This window comes from Tamandua tetradactyla, chromosome 6 (genome assembly GCF_023851605.1).
Source record: "Tamandua tetradactyla isolate mTamTet1 chromosome 6, mTamTet1.pri, whole genome shotgun sequence".
Taxonomy (NCBI): domain Eukaryota; kingdom Metazoa; phylum Chordata; class Mammalia; order Pilosa; family Myrmecophagidae; genus Tamandua; species Tamandua tetradactyla.
The window spans coordinates 25,650,488-25,670,825 of record NC_135332.1 but is presented as its reverse complement, the minus strand read 5'-3'; the positions used below and the strand labels follow the sequence as shown (position 1 = coordinate 25,670,825).

Genomic DNA, 20,338 nt, shown 5'->3' with positions numbered 1-20,338 from the left:
TCTAAGCCCTTGACCCGTAATAACCTTATGAAATAGGCAGTACTTAGTAAATGAGGAAGATAAGGCTCAGGGAGGCAAGTAATTCACCTGGGTTACACCTTGAGTAAGTACAAAGCCAGGATGCAAACTGCGGCAATTAGCCAGAGCCTGTGCTCTTAGCACCCTGAGCCCAAAAACTGCTGAGATGGCCATTGGCACAGGGTAGCCAGGGGACAGATCAGGGACACTGGGAATGATGGGAGAAGATCAGAGAAGACGTATGACAAAAGGTGAAGTTTGAGCCAAGTTTCTAAAGATTATAATTATTTATCATTGTAGGTATCTCCTCCCACTTCCTCTGTTGCCTATGGACTCCACAAATAGAGAACCTGCCTTTTATTTGTTTCTTTCTCTCCAAGATCCAGTACAGTGCCTGGTATACAGTAGGCACTCAATGGTCTTGTGGACTCGAACTGAGTCCCGCCTTATTCTGCAGTGGGGAGCGGGGGGGGGGGGGGCCCTGGGGTGACCAATCCAGAATGAGTTGATGGCGGATACTTCCCTTCCACTTTAGAGATCTCAGCCAGCCATGTCTGAGCCACCCCTGTGGGAGGACAGCCGCCTGGAATCCACAAGCAGACTTGGGGTGCAGGAAGAGAGAGAAAACAATGAGCAAGGGGAATAAAGGAGGCAAAGAAGCTAGAGAGGAGAGGGGAGGGGTGATGGGGGGCAGAAAACGGAGGCAGATGGCAAGAGTGGCAGAGCCCCACCCACCCTCTGACCCAAAACCCCATGAGAAAAATCAGATGGCGTCCAAGAAGAATCCTGCAGGCCGCTGATTGGCCTCTTTATTTACTATGAGTTCACTGAGCCCCTCCCATGCCCCAGCAGCGCTGTGGCCCCAGATGAGGCCAACAACACCTGCCCCTCTTGGAGCACACGGTCTGCACTGGGGCAAGTGTGCGCTGACGTTTGACAGCCCGAGGGCACCCCGCCAAGGCTGGGTGCCATGGTGGATGTCCATAGAGAGTGCAGGGGACACAGAGGAGGGGGTGTCCCTCTCTGCCTTGAAGGGTGACATGGGGGTGAGGAGGGCCAGGGGTAGCAGAAGAGCTCGTCAGGCGAAGCTTGCTCACTGGACAAGGGCCCGGAAGCTTCCAGTCCTGTGACCAGTTGACCAGGGCAGTGTGAGTGGCAGGACTGTGGGCTGGGTGGGGGAGGGGAGGAAGGCGGCTGGGGAGAGGCTGGACCATGGGGCCTTCCAGTGAGCTGGGGAACCTGAGCTGTCCTCAGGGGCGTGGAGCATGGATGAAGGTTGGAAGCTTAAGGTGGAGGTAAGGAAACCAGCACGGAGGCTGTGGCAATGAGCCCAGCAAGGTAGGACCCGGGAGTTGGGGAGGAAGTTATGAATAAAGCACGGGAAAGACCTGTGAAGAGGGTGAGGGAGAGAGAAGAGTCCATGGTGGCTCCCAGGCCCTTGGTTTGGGCTTCTGGGGGACCTGCCCCCACTCCGAGGAGGGAAGGGGGGCTGGAGATTGAGTCCACCCACGAGGGCATCAGTTCCACCAATCAGGCCTGCGTGTTGAGAGCCCGCATAAACACGGGACCCTGGAAGCTGGCGGGGGTGGCTCCCACGACCGAGAATACATTGATGCGCCTGGAGGGTGACGTATTCTCATTCTGATGCCACTTGGAGAAGACACGGAAGCTTGAGTTTGAGACCCTCCAAGACCTCATCCTATGCATCTTTGCTTTGGGCTTCTTATTTGAATCCTTTTGCTAAATAAAACTATAATGCTAAGTAGATCGCTTTCACTGAGTTCTCTGAGTTGTACCAGCAAATTGTTGAGCCCGAGGGAGTCATGGGAACCCCTGAACTTGTAGCCAGTTGTCCAGACGTGCAGGTGGCCCTGGGAACCACCAAACGTGCAGCTGCTGTCTGAACGGCCGTCTTGTAGAGGGCGGCCCCGGACCTTCCGATCCAGCTCCTGGGGTCAGAATTGGATTGAGGTGCTGTTGGAAGTGCTGAGAGTTACCGTAGTCATTTGCAGGTGGTGTCAGAAGACACTGAACTTATCATAGTTTGTCATTACTGGATGTGTGTGCTCTCATGGACACATGCTGTGTCCTCCTGAGATGGGAAGCTCCCTGGGCTGGGTCCTTTTCTAGGGAACCTGCTCAGCCCAACGGCACCCACTCACCCACAGTCCCAAATCAGGGCCTTGACAGACGCCAGAAACCAGGCCAGAGTCAAAATTACAATTGCAAAAAGGAGGAAATTTTATTGATTTTTTTTTTTCTTTTCAGTAGAGAAGATGAGAAACCAAAAAGTAGCAGGGGTGGGGAGGAGAGGAAGCTGCCCAGGAGAAGACAGCCCTGAGCTGCCCACTTGGATGAAGAACGGGGTCCTGCGTCCTCTCTCTCCTCCTTTGGATGTCAAAGACAGAGGATGGGGTGCCGGGCAGACTTAAAACCTGCGGGGTTCCGAAGTGTGGCGACCAGAGGCAGCATTGGAAGCGGAGACATTGGAAGTGTTGGTATTAGAACCGCCCCTGACGTTTCCTGGGAAACAGAGGAGAGACGAAAGAGCTGAGGCTGGAGAAGACCTGCCTCATGCCAGATCAGGACCCCCTGGAAGGCTCACAAGTCCCCTGATGAGCCCTGTGGCTGGGGACAACCCACGGGGTCGGGAAGACAAAGGGTTATTTTGAAAGGAAGATGGAGGAGCAAATGACTACCTCCACCCCGGGCCCCTCCCACCTTACACGTGGGAGCCCAGCACTGCCTCCCTAGACCAGTGCAGTGAAGGGGCAGCCCGACTCCACCTCCCCCACAGGTCTGCATCCTTACCTCCTCCAGAGGGGACGCCGGTTATCCTGGGGGAAATGAGAGAGACAGCAATGAGCAGGAGGTAAATGAGGACAGGTGCCTACCTGGCCTTCTCCTGGAGGGACTCAGATCGTCAGATGGAGCCCCTGAGCTGGGCTTTTTCATTCAGCTGTGCCCCCAGCTCGAGAGGCAGCAGCAGCAGATGCCTGCCGGTTCTGTCTGTCTGTCTGTCTGTCTGAGAGGCCTCAGGAGGAGGTATTATTTATTGGCTCCAAGATTCAGAGCTTTCTACTGTTCCTGGTCCACTCAGGCCCTCCCCCATTACCCTGAACCCACAAGGATGGCCATGTCCCTGCCACTGGTCTATGCTATGCCAGAGACCAATTACTCCAGTAATTACTATACTATACTAAGAATTAGGAATTGCTATAGTAATAGTTTCGCCTGGCTGGGCTGAATCCAAGATAATCTTTTTCTAATACTAGATGTTATGTCCATGGTCCCCCTAGCTGCAGGTTCAGAGGTCTGAATGAGAAAACTTAAAGGCATGGACCCTGCAGCCGGCGGAGGAAATGAAGCCACAGCCTGAACTCAAGAGACCTGGGGCGTCTCCTACCAGCCATCTGAGCTCGGCCAGTTTCCCTCCCTCTCCGGACCTCGTTCGACCTGTGGCCTGAAGGGCTGAGCTTTAAGCTCCTGCCATGCTGACGTCCTGGGGTCCCTGCAGTTACTCTCCCTGAGAGAGGCCACAGAGGACCTACTTGGAGTCCTGGCCCTCGAGCAGGCTGCGGTAGGTGGCGATCTCCTGCTCCAGCCGTGTCTTGATGTCCAGCAGCACCTTGTACTCCTGGTCCTGGCACTCCATCTCGCTGCGCAGCTCGCTCAGCTGGGCCTCGATGCCGCTGATGAGCCCCTGCAGGTGCTGTAGCTGCATGGCGTAGCGGCACTCGGTCTCCGCCACTGTGCCCTCCAGCCCGGCTTTCTGGTGGGGCAACAGGGAAGAGGCCATGAGGGGAGCCTGACCCAGGCCACGCACTGAGGGGGTGGCCGCCGGGCAGGGGGCAGGGGTATACCATGCTAAGCTGGGACTGCAGCTCGATCTCCAGGCCCTGGAGGGTACGCCTGAGCTCTGTGATCTCCGTCTTGCTGCTCTGAATCATGGCAGTGCTGGAAGTCACCTCCTTGTTCAGCTCCGCACTCTGAAATTCAAGTGGAAGGAAGGTGCTGGAGGAGCCCAGCTAGGAGGCCCTGACAAGAGGCCGCGTCCACCTGCCCTCACCTAGCCATGTGGGGTGAGAGGGCCAGGGTACCTTGGTGTTGAACCAGTCCTCGGCATCCCGGCGGTTCTTCTCCGCCATGGCCTCGTACTGCTCCCTCATCTCAGCCAGCGCACGAGTCAGGTCCACGCCAGGGGTGGCGTCCATCTCCACGTTGACCTGGCCTGCCGCCTGGTTGCTGAAGTCCTTCATCTCCTGTGGGAGTGGGATGGAGAGAGATGTGAGGCTCTTCTGCCTTCCTCTCCTTGGCTCTGAACGCAGGAGGAGTGCTTCAGAAAGGTGGAGAGCTCAGCCCAGCTGTGGCACAGGTTCCCCTTTCTCACTGGAGGTGATTCAGTCGGCCATAGGCCGTGCTGCCTTCTCACCTCCTCGTGATTCTTCTTCATGAAAGCCAGCTCCTCATTCAGGCTCTCGATCTGCATTTCCAGGTCAGTCTTGGCCAGAGTCAGCTCATCCAGCACCCTGCGCAGGCCGTTGATGTCCGCCTCCACTCCCTGGCGCAGGGTCAGCTCGTTCTCATACCTGAAGGGTTAGAAAAGAACCCAACTTTTGCAAGGTAACAGGTAAAAAGTATTCGACACTCCCCTGACCCCTGCACTGGACTCGCTACTTCTCCCAGACTTTTGCTCCTGGAATGACCCAATTTCATTTCTCAGATGAACATCTGTCTAAAGTAAGAGATTGCTGGGAAAAGCAAACAAGCGAAATAAACTCACTTGAGCCTGAAGTCGTCCGCAGCCAGCCTGGCGTTGTCGATTTCCAGGATGAGCCGGTTGTTATCAATGGTACCTGCCATGATCTGCAAAATACAGAGGAGGGTGACCTCTGGAGGGTCCACTGAGCTTGGGGAGGAGGACGGAGAAAACCTGGACAGGATCTAGCTCTCGCCTGCCTCTGCATCTCAACTGTCGTGTGAACTGGGACAAGGCTCTTCTCTCTGGGCCTCGGTTCCTCTTCTGTAAAGTGGGGGTAGGGTTTGGGGTGGGGGAAGAGACCGGGTCCCTTCAGTTTGTTCTATCACTTCACTATTCTATGTCTGATCACGATGATGGAAAGGTCCAGCATGTGCATTTCAGAGAAACGATCCCAAGGAGAAGATATTTGATTAGCCACATCCCAACAGCCTCAGACCAATACCTCCTCTAGCCCACTCCCTTGAGGTCTTCTCACTTGAGTCAGAAGGGACTCAGCCTGGCTCCCATAATTAATAATAACTGGAGCTGATCTCCCAGCTCAGCATGGGGGAAATCAAACTAAGATTTCCTTAGGTTTGAATTTCTCTTCTAGATGTTTACATTCCAAAGCCCTTAAAACCCACCCCACATTGCTGGGGCTCAGCCCAGGCAGGAGGGTTTCAGTTCCAACAAGCTATTAGCACAGAGTGATGGACAGACCTTGACAGAGAGACTCAAGGCTGAGTACAGCCTGAGCCTCTGCCTCCATTGCCCCTATTTGATTTTCACCAATTGAGAATAATAGTCTGACGGGGTCCCTACTAAATAAACAATTATTCCCAGACCAGTGAATGAACATGTACACCTTTCTTTGTTGATTTTAGTCATTCTTAGTGGCTCTTAAAGCCGTCATGGTCTCCAAATAACTCAGAGGGTTAGAATTAGAGAGATCAAGTCACTATAATTACATAACTGTTTGTAAAACAAATGTTTTGACATGAGAAATAACAAGAAAGTAGAATGAGAGAAAATGCAATTAGAGTGCTCTGGCCTCAGAAAGCCCATGAGGAGTAGAGACTTTGGTAGCAGAAGACTAGCATTTTCCCCGCCAAGAAGCGTGAGCGTTCCCTCCACCCCACGTGTGACCCCCGGGATTCCGGTTTCCTGGCCTCTGCAGCCCTGCCCCGCATGAGGAGCCGTCCTCAGCATCCGAGGGCTCACCTGGCTCCGGAGCTCCTCGATGGTCTTGTAGTAATGGCTGTAGTCCCGGTCCGGGCTGGTCGGGCTCTGCTTCTGATGCCAGTCGCGGATCTTCTGCTCCAGGTCAGCGTTGGCCTCCTCCAGGGCGCGCACCTTGTCCAGGTAGGAGGCCAGGCGGTCGTTGAGGTTCTGCATGGTGATCTTCTCATTGCCGGAGAGGAGGCCGCCATCATCACCGCCAAAGTCACCGAAGCCACCTCCAAAACCCCCTCCAAAGCCACCTCCGAAGCCACCTCCGAAGCCACCTCCAAGGCCACCTCCAAGGCCACCTCCGAAGCCACCCCCAAATCCACTACCAGCCCCTCCACCAAAGCCACAGCTCATTCCACCCCCATAGCCCCCCGATGATACCCCAGAGGCAAACCGAGACGAGCAAGCAGAGACACCGCGGCCTCCTCCCAGCTGGCAAGAGCCACCCCCGAAACCGCCACCATAGCTGACAGAGGAGCTCTGCAGGCGACAACTCATTGTGAGAGCAAGACGGAGAGCAGATGCAGAGAGGAGCTTGGCTTGGCCTGGGCTGAGGACGGTGGCTGTTCCTCAGAGTGGACGCTTTTTATACACTTTCCATGAGGGTTGGACAACCGCCCCATCTTCCCTCCTCCCTTCCCCACCCTCTGACTTGGTGCCAGCTGCATTGCAGTTTCCCACAAGCCCAGCTACCTCTGCTCTTCAGGGTGGGTTGTGCCTTTTGGGGGTGGCTTTTTCTTTTAATCCTTAACAAAAGAGGTGATTCAGAGGGAACATGTCTGCTTGATACCATCCTTTTGACAAGTGACTTCTGTTTCACCTTTCCTCTTAGGGAGCTCACGTCCATGGGCTGTCAGCCCCACCCAGTTTAAGAATGAGGACTGAGCCTCTGAGGTCTGCCAGGGAGCCTCTGCAAAGCAAGGGGGGTTGCAAAGGGGCTTGTGCTCTGCGAGCTCACCGTAGCCCTCAGCCTGCCTCCTTTCAATTTCTTAAACTTCTAATCAATAAGTTCTGCATCCTTCTCAACATTTCATCTACTCCAGTGCTTCCAACAACTCCAATGACAAAGCCTGCCCAGTGCTGCAGGATCGACTGCCTTTAAGGTGTTTAGGCTGGGGGGAGGGGGGACAATGGCTCCAAGACCCTCAGCAAAAGTCACAGTGGCAAGGGAACTTAGAGACCCTCACCATCACTGGGTAAACTCAGGCACAGAAAGGGACAGCGACACTGTACATTGTAGTAATAGCTGATAGTCTCAGAGCCCTTCCCATGTGCAGCCACTGAGCTGTCTCACCGAATCTCTGCAGTGGTACAATGAAGTGGGTGCTCCTGTTATCCCCATTTTACACCCGAGGAAACTGAGCCTGAGGATAGAGTCAGGACTGAACCCCAAGTCTGGTTCTGTCTGACCCGAAGGGTCATTTTTTTTTTTTCCTTTGGTATATTTTTCCTCCAGTCAAATGTACAAATCATAAGTACCCAGCTTGATGCATTTTTACCTGTGTATTTTTAACTGTGTGTTAACTGAGTTTTAACTATGTGTTTACCTACGTAACCACCACCTAGAACATTCCCAGCACTCGGGAGGTGCTTGTGGCCTTCCCCGGTCAATTACCCCCACCCCCACCCTCTAAGGGTCTTGGAGCCAATTTTTTTTTCTCTATCCCAACTTCTAACCCCCACATTAGTTCAGAGGTCCTCAACTGGGAATGGTTTTTGTTGTCCAAAGAGTATTTGCAATGTCTGAAGACATTTTGATTGTCACAATTGAGGGAGTACTTCTGGCATCTAGTACCGCAGGCCAGGGATGCTGCCAAACAACCTACAGTGCACAGAACGGCCAGCACCGAAAAAAGTCATCAGGCCCAAAATGTCAATAGTGCCAAGGCTCAAAGCCTTGCTTTAGTTTAAGACCCACGTCTCAATCACTCCATGATACGAACTGCTTCAGAGATGCAGCCAAGTCCAGAAAAAAGGTCTTGCAATACCTGAGCTGCATCCTTGCTAGCATCCCAGCCATCTGTCACCTGTGTCAGCTTGTTAGTGTCTGACCCAAGAGGCACACAGGAGGGTATACCGAGGGCCTGGGGCAGGGGACTAAGGAGCCAAGACTTGGCTGAGAAACCCTCCAGGGTGGTCCTACCCTGGGAGTGGAGGCCTCGCCATGCAGGGCTAGAAGCAAAGGGTCTCCTGCAGTGGCGTCTCAGAGCCCAGGACAGAAGGAGAAGGTTCCAGGCTGGGACTGAGGATCCTGCCCTTGGGCTCCCAGACTCTCCCCCCAAAGCAGGCCAGGATTGCCAGGGGTGGCCTCCCAGGCGCGGCCTCCGGGCCCACGGCAGCCCCTGAGGGTTGCGATGTTCCCAGGCAGGTGGCTCGGGTGGGGTGGCATTGGCTTGAGATTATCCTGGAAATCTCTCTGCTGATTCAGCAGCAAGACCAGAAAATAGAGATGTGAGTCAGGGATTTCTGCGCCTTTGTTTCCCGTGGGTAGGGAAGCCGGCCTGATTCTCTCCCAACTTGTGTCAGCACCAGGGAGAGGGCCATTGCTGGGGGTGCTCAGAGACCATGGGGAGACCAGGAATTCTGGCTGACCCCTGACCCCGCCTTCCTATCCCAGGCCGATGGCTCAGCAGTCTCTCTGAAAAGGCGTGATTCCACCCAAAGCCGAAGTGCACACTCTTGGTGGAGGATCAAAACTGACAAAAAGGTGATTAATGGAACCTGCAGGTTTGGAGTGACTCTGCCCCGATCAATCCTCCAGGGGCTGATGAGCAGGTTCGTGCCCACACCTCTCCGAGCAGCAATGCCACGGATCCTGCAATACCCCGGAGGCCAAGCCGGGGTGGCCGGGCCCCGCCTGCCACAGCCCCTCCCCTCCCGAGCCAGGAGCTCGACACAGGGATGCCTTCCCCTGGCCCGGGCCTTCCGACTCGGGGGGCTCAAGCCGGGCAGAGACCCATCCTGGGGACTCAGTTTCCCCTCAGCCCATCCTAGGTCCTCGAGGAGACAGGACAGAGTGCCAGGACGGAGGCACGGCTAGCTTGTCTAAGATCCCTGCTTTGCTGTCTGGCGGAATACACCAAGTTCAGTCCCCTCCTAAGTAAGATATCCATGGATACCCTATGCCTAACACATTGACACTGAGTCTTCACAGCAACGGGAGTGGACTTGTATTCGCCCACTTCATGGACAAGGTGACTGAGGTTCGGGGAGGGGAAATCTCTGCCCGAGGTCACCATCCAGTCCAGAATGAAACTGAGCCTCTAGCTCATTCTACTGACTTGATGTTGTCTTGGCCATGAACTCAGGCATCTGCTCCCTGTTTACTTCTATATGTGCTAAAAGGCTCAATAGTAATAAGAGTAGTAGCCAACCTTTATTGAACACGGGCAACAGGCACGACTGCATTTGGTCCTCTACTCTTTTTAATCACACCTCTTTTTCAGATGAGGAAACTAAACCCCAAAGAGGGGAAGTACATTGCCCAAACTCCAAAGCTCAGTCGTGTCCGAGCCGAGATTCATACCCCTGGCTCCAGAGGCTGTGCCTTCAACAACCGCACAGCCAAAGCCTTCCGGACTTAGCACTGTCCTTCCCTGTGAGGCTGCTCTCTGCTGCCCTCTCCCTTCCCAGCCTCCTTCCCACCCTCACACCCGGCCAGTAGATGGACCAGCTTCCCGGAGCACGAGGCTGGCGCAGCTGATGGCCGACGCTCAGGGAGCCTGTGGGGCTGCTCACCCACCGCAGAGTGCCAGAGCCAACGGTTGGAGGAACTTTCCAATCCAACCCCTTGTTTCATATGTGGGGGGACCGTGGCCCAGAATGCAGGGGCCCAGAGCAGTGCAAAACAAGGAGCAGTGTGTGGAGCTGGAAAAGCCTGGAATGAATGTCCCACTCGACTACCAGCTCATTCTGGGCCTCAGTTCCCTCCACCTTGCGTTGAAATGACTTCCAGGCTTCCTTTGGCAATGCCTTTCCGAGTCCCTGGTTCTCCAGGATGTGTCTGAAGTCACCAGGTTGCTCACCTGCAGAGTCAAGGCTTAAACCCCCAGCCCCCACCTCCGGCTCCTGACCCTCAGTCCCCTCCTTGGCTCAAGCTCCTCCCTTGCCCCCTCTCCCCGTGGACAGCCCAGGCCGGCTGACCCATCTCCCAAAGGGCTCCGAGGCAGCCCCCACCCACGGAGGGGCCTCTCCTGAAAGGCAGAGCCACCCCACACGGTGAACCAAGGCAGCCTCCACCCCTCCTCGGAGACGCCCGCTCAGCACCGCACAAGTCAGAAGCCCCCTTCAGTGCAGCCCAACGCCCAGGGGGTCAACAGTATCCACCCTTCTAAAATCCCTTTTATACCACCCGGCCCCCCCAGAAACTCAGCGAGGTCGGCAAAGGCTCTGGATAAGGTGAACTGGAGTTTCAGTCTTAGATCTGCCACCTACTCATTGTGTGACCTTGGGAAAGCAACCTCTCAGCGCCTCAACGGCAGCGACTGAAAAATCGGCATAAAATGAGTGAGTACTTGAGAAGCGCCCAGCACGTGTGAGGGCCCGTCAAGCAGAGGTTACCATTCTCTCCCTTTCACCCCTGAGGAACTGGAGCTCATCATCGTCAGTGCGCCTCCAAGAATTCTTTTGCGCCCCAGCCCTGTGCCAACCCATCGTCCTGCCTCCCTCTGTGTCCCTGCAGCCGGCTCGTCGCCCACAGTGACTGGACAAGTGGCAGCCGGTAGCGTTCCTCGTTTCCCCCACTCAGTCTTTATTTCCCTGAGGACAGTGTCTTTTTTTAATATGCCTCTGAATAAAGCTCCTGACACAGGGAAGCTCTCAATTAAAGCTTAAAGGGCCGTTTCATGGATACTTTATCACATGGCTTTAAGTGCTAAGGAAGGGCAAACCAGGATGGCATCCAGTGGGTCGCCCCAGCTCCTAGTCTCAGGAGAAAAAGCTGTCGGCTCATGTCCCCCTGTACTGACCACCAGGTGATCAGTAAATGGCCAGAGCCATGTTTAAAGCAGGAAGAAACAAAGGAGAAGCAAGTTCATTCATTAGTTCAACAAATATGTATTTAGCACCCACTCCAAGGATTCAGCAGTGAATAAAGTAGACACGGGGTATCCCCAGGATACAGAGCCTCTTACAGAGACCTAGCAATCGTCTCGGCCACCTAAACTCCTCAATTTCCATTTGGATAAGGTGGGGTTCCCTCCCGCTCTGGGAAGGCCGGTCTGAGCAGAGAACACACCCAAGGCCCTAATCTCTAGTCCCAAAGCCAACCCCTCTCTGTGGCCAAGCCTGGCCTCAGCAGGGTAAGGCGGGGGGTGTGCCGCTCTATGCAGAGCCTATTTAAGGGCTCAGCAGATGTGAGCCATCCTAACACTCCAGAGTTAGGCAAGGGACAGGAGTTGACAAATTCCAAAGACCTCTCTGGCAGTCCTTCTGGGAATCGCCAGATAGTAGAAACGGGTGCTGGATGCTCCGGGAGGTAGAAGCAGCTTCCCCACCTCCCCAATTCAGGTCCAGCCCCAGACTGAGTCCCCACCTTGCTTCTTTGCACCTTTTGCAGAGGTTGTAAATTTTGCAAACTGAAGACGAGAAAACCCTTAGCCAGCTGCTTAGCAGCACGGAGACCACTACACGACTCCTGGGGGCCAGGGAAGCTTGACGCAGCAGTCAGGCCACCAGCTTCAACCGCCAGGCCCCGGGGGTCTCGGGAAGGAACCTGGCTGTTCCCAGGGGATGTTGAGGGCCTGGCGGCTGATGCCATGGGCTCCAGTGTGAGTGTAAACCACAGCACAGGGCCTACCATTATAGGTCAGGAAGGGCTTTCTGACAGCAAGGGTTTGGACATTTGGACAGACTCCCACCAAGGTTAAGAAATGGGTTTCAGATTAGCACACCCTCTTAAGGAAGGGATTGCCGGCCTCCGTCACTATGCACGGGCCACCTCATGATGTCAAGGGAAAAGAATCAGAAGTCCACGGGCCCCAAGCCCAGCTTCACTCTTTCGTAGCCTGGAACCTTAGTCAAGTTACTTAAGTCCCCTGGGCCCCAGTTCCTCTTCTGAAAGCTGATCGTAGTGGCTGGCCCCAACTTCACAGAGCTATTGTGAGGGTAAATGAGGTGTCATCCACAGGATGCCCTGCCCAGAGCTGGCATATTGTAGACACTCAGTAAATTCCACCTCCTTCTTCCAGCCCCAGAGAGTCTCAAAGTGGGTCCTTGGGAGACACATGCTCGATTAAATCTCCTCCAGAAAGAACAGGTGTCATCTGCTCTCTGCTGGACAAGGGGCTTCCCTCTCAGAGAATATGCAGGCCTGCTGAAACAGCTTGGCTCTCTCCACGAGAGATCCAGTTCTCAGAAGGAGAGAGGGATCTCCAATCTGCTTTTCCCAACAAATCTGGGAAACCAGTTCTCCCTCTCCCCACCCATCCTCAACATCTTGACCAGCCCAGCCCGGACACCCAGAGTCCTCTGCTTCCTCATTCCCAGCCCCTCTGTCAGGGCTATGAACCTAGGAGCTCAGGCCAAAGTCAACAAGCCAGGAGCACATGCCCAGATGTGCTGCTCTAACAAGTGGAGACCCTGGGGCTATGGAACAGGAGAAGGGTTTGGCCATTAGGGGGCAGTAGAGATTGGTATCGTTTTGCACTTAAGCTTGAGGAAATCAGGGAGGACTTCCTGGAGCTGGTGTCTTTCCCTTTGGTCACTTTAATAGCAGAGAGTTGGAGTAGGGGTCACAACTGCAGGAGTTGGAGTAGGGGTCCTGCCAGTTTGTCAGGGAGGCAGAGGTGTCACTGGGGATCAGACGTGCCCTGACTGGAATGCAGGGGAGGATCAAGCAGCACTTGTGGTGAGAGCCAAGTCTAGGCGGGAGATCCCAGGCAAAGCACTGTAGAGGGCCAGGGCCTGGGGTCCCAGAACAAGCCCTGGGAGGTTACAGGGCCAGTCAGGTGTAGGGCCCAGTCCCAGCCCTGCTGCTTACCATCCAGGAAGCTGCTGAGCAAATCCTTCATCCCTCTGACTCCAGTATTCTCACTTCTAAAATGGGAATGATAAGTCTGACCGCCCCTAGTTGTATTAAAGGAGACACATGGGTGGATGTGCCTAGCACAGGGCCAGCTACACAGTGGGAATCCATAAAATCAACTGCAGTAAATAATTATCGGATATGTCACATTCTGTGCTAGGTGCCCCAAACCTTCCTGAGGGAGGCTCCAAGCACCTACACACACACCCCTGCTTCCACCGCCAGCCCATGGGGTAAACCAGAAGATCAAGTTCATCTGAGCAGCCCTGAGTCTGTTAACTCCCCAGGTGACCTCAAAGAATGAACTATGACCATGCGGGGAAGAGGCCAAAATTGGGGAGATGTCAGCACCTGGGCCTCCCCAGAGGCCAGAGAGCCACCTGGACCCCAACAAGAAAAACTGAACACACTGCCAAGAGGCATCTGCAGAAGGCAAAGCCATTCTTGCTTGCACGGACCCAACGCCCCATGCAGGAGCTCTGTGACGAGCTAGGACTGCTTTTTCCACCTCCCACTCTAAATGGGAGCGGGGATGGAGAGGGAAAGTGGCCATAAAGAGCATCAGAGCACCAAACTAGGAGACGGAGGCACCCTCCTTGGCTGATCACCCGCTGAGGGCAAGGTCTGCAGTCTGCTTTTCCGGCCCCTTTGGCCTGCCCCCCTCTCAGCCTGGGAAGAGGTGTGGAGAGGACTGTGTCCCGTGCGCTGGGCACTTAGACTTCTCTCTTGTGGGAAGAAACCACCTTGCCGTGCACCAACTCCTCTACGTTGATGCGGACTTTGCCCCCAGCGCCTCCCAGGATGGTGTAGAGAGGAGCCAAGTTCAGAGTAGAAGGATGCTCCTTCCCAGGACCTTGAATGCGCTCCCGGAAAACTGGGTGACACCCCTGAGAAAGGCCACTGGCTGTCCTTCAACACATGCCAGCAGGTCTGGGATTGATCTGGCAGCACTGCCAGGGTTTCAAGTTGCTCGTGAGCAGGGAGTAACCTTAGGCAGCCCACGCTGGAAGCCCACGAAGGGCGGGGCCTGGAGGGCAGAGATGTGCCCAGGACAAAGACTGCTCAACCTGGAAGGTTCTCAATAAATATCCCTACTCGATCCCACCAAGGTCCCATTGGGGAAGAGATATTAGCTGGAATGGGAATGCCTCCACCCTACTGGGATATCTGGCCTCTTTGTCCTTCAACTTGAGTCTAAGAGCAATAGTGTTTCAGCACCTCCCACCCCTCCCTGGAAGAGCTGAGCCTTCTCACCTTCTCTGATGCCAGAACCTGTCATCCTGTAAGAAAGGGGAAGAGATGGGAGCAAAGGGCCAGAGCTCAGGTGTCGCTAAGCAAGGCCCCTGAGGATGGCTAAACAGTGCTCTCCAGACCCCATGCCACCGCCACCACCACCTGAGACCAGCTTCTATAGGGGCTGGGACATCGAGTGACCCTTCCAGGCCAAACTCCCCACCCCCCACTAGACAGATTCTGACTTATAATGATACCCCGCATATATCGTGCAGAGAACAGACCCAGCATTAAATCTTAGAGACCGACCTCTAGCATTTATAGAAGAAACACAGGTTCATCGTGGTATAGTGACCTGCCCAGGGTAACACAGCCCAAAACCAGAGCCCAGAGTCCAGAACCCTTTACTTCTTGCTCAGTTCTCTTTTCACTACGCCACACTGCCACTTGGGGAACACCATGCTGGCCCTTTAAGATGAATCTCTACCCCAGCCATGACCAGCTCCTCCCTCGTGCCACCCCCTGTACCCCTGCCCGTACTTGGCATCCTGGCCCTCGAGCAGGCTGCGGTAGGTGGCGATCTCCTGCTCCAGCCGCGTCTTGATGTCCAGCAGCAGCACGCTCAGCCAAGCTCCGAGGCCAGCGACAAGCCCCTGGCAGTGCTGCAGCCTCATGGCGTAGCGGCACTCCTTCTCTGCCAGCGTGCCCTCCAGCCCAGCTTTCTGGTGGGGCAACAGATCAATAGACCATAAGGCTAGAAAGGAAGCCAGAGGGAGGTGCATGAGGGGGCTGCTAAACCAGCCCTGGAGGGTGGGAGGGTCCCCCATCCCAGAGATGCTGGCGTGAGGGGCAGGGATGACCCTGCCAGGCTGAGCTGGGACTGCAGCTCGGTCTCCAGCCCCTGGACCGTCTGTCTCAGCTCCGTGATCTCTGTCTCGCTGGTCTGGATCATTTCTGTGTTAGAAACCATCTCCTTGTTCAGCTCCTCAGTCTGCAAAGTTGCCCACAAGAGAAATGAGCCCCACGGGCCTCCTCGGAGAGCTGGGGAGCAGAGGCAGGCCTGGGAGCTCAGCCTTCCTAGCTGAAGAATCAGGCCTCGGCATCCCGGCGGTTCTCCTCCCCCACGGTCTCGTGCTGCTCCCTCATCTTGGCCAGCACGCGGGGCAGGTCCACGCCAGGGGCTGCGTCCGTCTCCACGTTGACCTGGCCGGCCCGCTGGCTGCTGAGCTCCTTCATTTCCTGCAAGGGCGGGAGGGGCCCATCCAGGAGACAGTGGGCAGAAGAGGTGGCTCAGAGACTGGGGTTCTACGTGCCAGGCCTGGCTCTGCCCCCAACTCGCTGTGTGACTTTGGTACACCACTCTCCCACTCTGGGCCTCTACTCCCCACTTTACAAGAAGAGGTTCCTTTGATCACGTGGGAGCTCTGTGCTGCTCTGTGTCGTTCTGAGGGAGAACCCCATGACAGGAGGGCCCTGTGTGAGTGAGCTCACGGTGGCCGTCGACCTGGCCGTAGCTCAGAGAAGACGCATCTGGGACCACCAGGGACAGGCCAGGACACAGCTCCTTCCTCCCCCATGAGGACCCCTGTTTGGGGGGCTTGGGGGTGCCTGGGTGTGTGTCTCTGAACCACTAAGCCCTTCGACCAACTGTGAGGAAGCCGAAGCTGCCCCCCTCTGCCTCGGACCCGCCCTCCCCTCAGGCCCCTGGCCACGCTCCCCACCTCTGGTTCTTCTTGAGGGAGGCCGGCTCCTTGTCCAGGCTCTCGACCTGCATCTCCAGGCCAGTCCGGGCCACGGTCAGCTCAGACAGCCCCCGGCGCAGGCTGTTGGCGGCGGCCTCCACCACTGTGCAGCTGCCTGCGAAGAGATGGAGCCCCGGTAAGGCAGGCTCAGGGGTCTGGACTGCTTGAGTCAGGGGGGGAGAAGAAGAGGAAGACCAAGGAAAGGGGAAGAGCCAGAAGGGGAGAGGGAGGCGAGAGCTCCTTGAACTGGAGGTCGTCTGCAGTCATTCTGGAATTGCCCAGATCAAGCGAGAGCCGGGAGTTGGTCACGGTGGCTGCCACGACCACAGGAGACCAAGTAGTTGGTGTCCAGAGGACGCCCCCTTGCTCCCCGACTGCTCTCCCAGCCCTACCCCCAAGGTCACACCCCACCCTGAGAATCTCCCCCTCGGGGTCCCTGAGGCACACTTCAGCCTCCCGTTGAGTGCCCATCACTTGCTTGGCCCCACACCTCCCTCGCTGGGACCCCTGGGGGGCCGCCCTCACTCTCTCCAGGGCATGTCGGCCTGAGGAACCAGTAATGCCTGGAATTCCTGTAGGAATGGCCCAGCCAGGGCTGCAGTGCCGTGGGGTGCATTAGGCTCGAAAACAGCCCTCAGGAGCAACCCCACCAGACCCCTCTGTGGACAGCTCGGGTCACCAGCCCTCCAGCACACCCTGACCCAGCCGTGGAGTGACAGGACATCCGAGCAGTGGGAACCAGAGGGCAAATAAGCAAGGCTTTCTACAGATAAGCAGTAAGTGGGTGGGTGTGTCCGTGGGCAGCAGAACCGATGAGTTCCCAGGTCTCCTAAGTTCCCTCAGTGCTTTGGGCACTAAAGACACCTGTCAGGGTGAAGCAAGAGGTCCAGGGCATTCCTACCTTAAACACCGCTGTTAACAAAGAAGAAACAGAACACTGTATACAGAACGCTGCAGAGGGTGGGGAGTGGGCAAGGTTTGGGGGGGGGGTCTGTATAATTGCCCCCACCTATGTCCGCATTGCTCCTGCCCCAAGATCTCCCAGCACCACCAAGTCCAGCAGATGTGTGCCGACATCTGCACCTGGAACGCAATCCCTGCATTCCAAATTACACAACAGATGGTTACTGCCTCGGCAGGAAACATTCTCCTCCCATCAGCAGGACCAGCATGACAGAAACGTGCGCGGGGCACCAGCCACCTGTTCTTCGTCTCTTTGCATCTGAAGGCTCACCTGGTCCTGGAGCTCTTCAATGGTCTTGAAGTAGGGGCTGTGGTCCCGCTCCGGGCTGGCCGGGCTCTGCCTCTGGTACCGGTCGCGGATCTTCACCTCCAGCTCGCTGTTGGCCTCCTCCAGGGCGCGCACCTTGTCCAGGTAGGAGGCCAGTTGGTCGTTGAGGTTCTGCATGGTGGTCTTCTCATTGCCAGAGAGGAGGCCGCCATCGCCACCGCCAAAGCCACCACCAAAACTGCCTCCGAGGTCACCTCCAAAGCTTCCACCAGAACCACCACCAGTCCCTCCACCGAAGCCACAGCACGTGGTGCCCCGACAGCCCCTGCCAGGCCCCAAGGAGACAAACCCAGCAGAGACCAACAGACTGCAGCTTCCACGTCCCCCATAGCGACCTCCCCCACCAAAGCCACACCACCACCACCCTGGAGGGAAGCCCCCCGGGTCAAGCGACCCCCGAAGGTGGAGGAAGAAGTCTGCAGAAACATGGTGCTCATGGCCAATCGGCCAGACTGACCAGCTGGTCAGTTCTCAGCAAGAGCAAGACGCCCGCAGGAGGTGCAGAGCTGGTCCGAAATCAGAGCACTGCGCCTGCCAGCCCCCAGCCTGGGCTCCTTATATGCACACCCCTTGGAGGGTGTTGTGGGAGTGCGTCTCTTCCCCCAAAGGGAAGCCAACTCCCCTGCATTCTCAACAAACACAGCTGCTTATACACCTCAACAGGGCTGGTGCAGAGTTTTCTTTTCTTTTTTTTTTTTAATGCAACAAAAGAGATGATTCAGAAGTAATGATGTTTTCCCCCGGGCCATGGTTTTAACACCAGGGTTACAGGTTCATCTCCACTCTGGGAGAAAACAGGGAGTCACCCAGAGCACCCTTTCACCATACCACGGCTCCGGAGACCTCTGCCTGGACTGTTAGGGCAGCTCGAGCCAGCTGGGCACTCAGCTGGCCTTCCCTGCAGACCCTCGCCCCAAGCCGAGCTGGGGAGTCCACCTCTCTGTGTCCTCCTGCTCACTGGCCCATGCATGAGCTTCAGGAGGCAGGGGCAGATGATTGCAGGGCTCGTGGGAACAGGCTGAGGAACTTGAGTCAAGGCCTGAGGTGACCAGAGGGGCCAGCATCTACCCCTTCTCTCATGCTGCGAATGGACGGTCTTCCTCCACCTCTACTCCCCTCCCCCAGTCACAGCCTCCCTCCAGCTTCTCAGCTACCCCAGCCCGCCCCCCACACACCTCCGTGTCCACTGGCACTGGCGCTCCCACGAAAACCCAGCAGGTTCAGGGCTGACGAGGGACTGATTGATAAACCTACCACCTGCCAACTGCACATGTCCCTGAACGTTCGTTTGCTCCGGAGACGTGTTGGGGCAAATTACGGAAGATAAAGCTGAGGAAAGTTCCAGAAGCCCCCACCTCTTCCCCAGAGAGGCATGCCGCTGCTTAGCAGGAACAGATTAGCCCCTGTTTGCCCTGACAAGAGTGAGTTATAAGGGGAGAAAAGAGAAAGGGAGGGCTGGCAGGCGGCCTGCAAACCACCTCAGAGACTGAGGCCAGAGAGGGGAAGCAATCACTCATAGGAAAGCATTTTCCTCGGCCCACCAGCTCAGGGGCACAGCTTTCCTGGGATTTCCACAGGTATCAAGTAAATGGGGAAAGGGACTTGTGGGAGCTGGAATGTTGAGAGCTGAACCGAGACTGGGCAGGGGGGATTCCTGGCCCAGGGCTGTAGCATTGTGAGGTGGGCAGAGCTTTGGACTCTCTTGGACCTGGGTTCAAATCCCGGCTCTATCAATGAACACTTGTGAGACTCTGGAAATGTCACCTTTTAAGTCACAGTGTATGTGGCAAGGGGGCACTCTCAGCTCTCACTTACAGGGAAGCACTGAGGCCCATGAGCCTCCATCCTGCCTCCCCTTGGCTCCCTGTCCCTTGAGGGGCCCACAGGGTGGGGTGCATGCCCAGGACCCGGGACGCCCAAGCACCCTTGCCAGGAAGGACTTTTATCCCTGGGCATCAGGACATGTCCTGTGAGCCAAGGGGCTTAGAGCATCCTTCTTCTGAAGCCAGCACCTGCTGGGCAACGCAGGTGGTTGTTAAGGAAGTAGTAATAGTAACCCCTGACTGCCACTGCACATGTCCCAGTTCACAAAGCGTTTTTGCATCCATCACCTCCTCTAATCCTCACGAGCCAGAGGATGACCCCTGCCCCCTGCTTCAGAAGGAATGAAACCAGGACTTAGGTTAAGTGATTTGTGCAAGGCAGCACAGCTAGGAAGGGGCAGTGCCGGCCCTCAAGGAAGCCTTCCGACTCCTACTCAAGTAGAGGGCAGAAAAAGGCAGGACCTCCCCCAGACCCCAGATTCAGCTGGGAGGGGTGGAGGGAGGATTTCGGCCTCGGTGGGGAGGGCTAGGCTCTTCTCCCGCCCAGCTTCACCGTGAGCCCCGCCTCCCGAGGGCGGGTGCAGACACTGCAGCGCTGTGCTCAGGGGTGAAGGAACACAGCCTTCCTCCGAAAGAAAAATAATCAAACTCGGAATCAGCCAGAGCCCATTAAAGCCTCTCCAGACATCAAGTCCCCAGCAATGAACACAGAAACAATCGCTTGCCATCACCCCAGAGCTAGGAGAAGGCTGAACCCTGGCCAGCCCCCTGCGGCAGCCCTCCAGGTGGCTTTGCTCACACTGTGGGGCCCAGGTAGGGGGCGGAAGCTGCCTGCATTGCTGAGAGACGACTGCCCAGACTACCCCCCAGAGCTCCAGGTCCGGGCAGGGCTTTCCGGCTTCCTCATTAGTGCCAGGCGAAGAGGACTTTGCATGGCTCCGACCTCAGGCCCTGTCCCCAGGCCCCCACCCAGTTTGTGTCCTTTCCCTGCTGCACTCAGCCAGGCTGTCCCTGGAGGCCAGCCTTCCCTCCCGGGCATGGGGCTGTGCAGTCCGGTGGAAATGACTCAACCTCTCTGGGCACGAACACCGACCCCAGCCACAGGGCCGTGGTGAATATCTGATGGCACAGTGGGTGAAGGGTCTCCACGGACGTTGGGATCCCCCCCTCTCCAGGGACATGTCCCCATCCCCCCAGGAAGATGCCATAAACACACCGCCTGGGCCTGGAGACTTC

At 56.2% G+C, this 20,338-nt stretch overlaps 1 protein-coding gene and 1 pseudogene across 2 annotated transcripts; both read right to left on the bottom strand.

Annotated features, from left to right (window-relative positions):
* Positions 1 to 2,235: 2,235 nt before the first annotated feature.
* On the bottom strand, positions 2,236 to 6,572 carry LOC143687438 (keratin, type I cytoskeletal 13-like). Its single transcript, XM_077164428.1, has 8 exons — positions 5,981 to 6,572; positions 4,802 to 4,884; positions 4,451 to 4,607; positions 4,119 to 4,280; positions 3,882 to 4,007; positions 3,570 to 3,790; positions 2,830 to 2,855; positions 2,236 to 2,541 (listed from the first exon to the last, which is right to left on the bottom strand). Exons 1-8 carry the CDS (start codon positions 6,485 to 6,487, stop codon positions 2,447 to 2,449), a joined length of 1,377 nt encoding a protein of 458 aa, XP_077020543.1. The 5' UTR covers positions 6,488 to 6,572; the 3' UTR covers positions 2,236 to 2,446.
* A 4,461-nt stretch (positions 6,573 to 11,033) lies between these two features.
* LOC143687437 (keratin, type I cytoskeletal 15-like) lies at positions 11,034 to 17,791 on the bottom strand (annotated as a pseudogene). Its single transcript, XR_013177530.1, has 8 exons — positions 17,219 to 17,791; positions 16,221 to 16,308; positions 15,971 to 16,099; positions 15,327 to 15,492; positions 15,112 to 15,240; positions 14,787 to 14,968; positions 12,969 to 14,293; positions 11,034 to 12,201 (listed from the first exon to the last, which is right to left on the bottom strand). The product of XR_013177530.1 is annotated as a keratin, type I cytoskeletal 15-like (transcript).
* Positions 17,792 to 20,338: the final 2,547 nt, after the last annotated feature.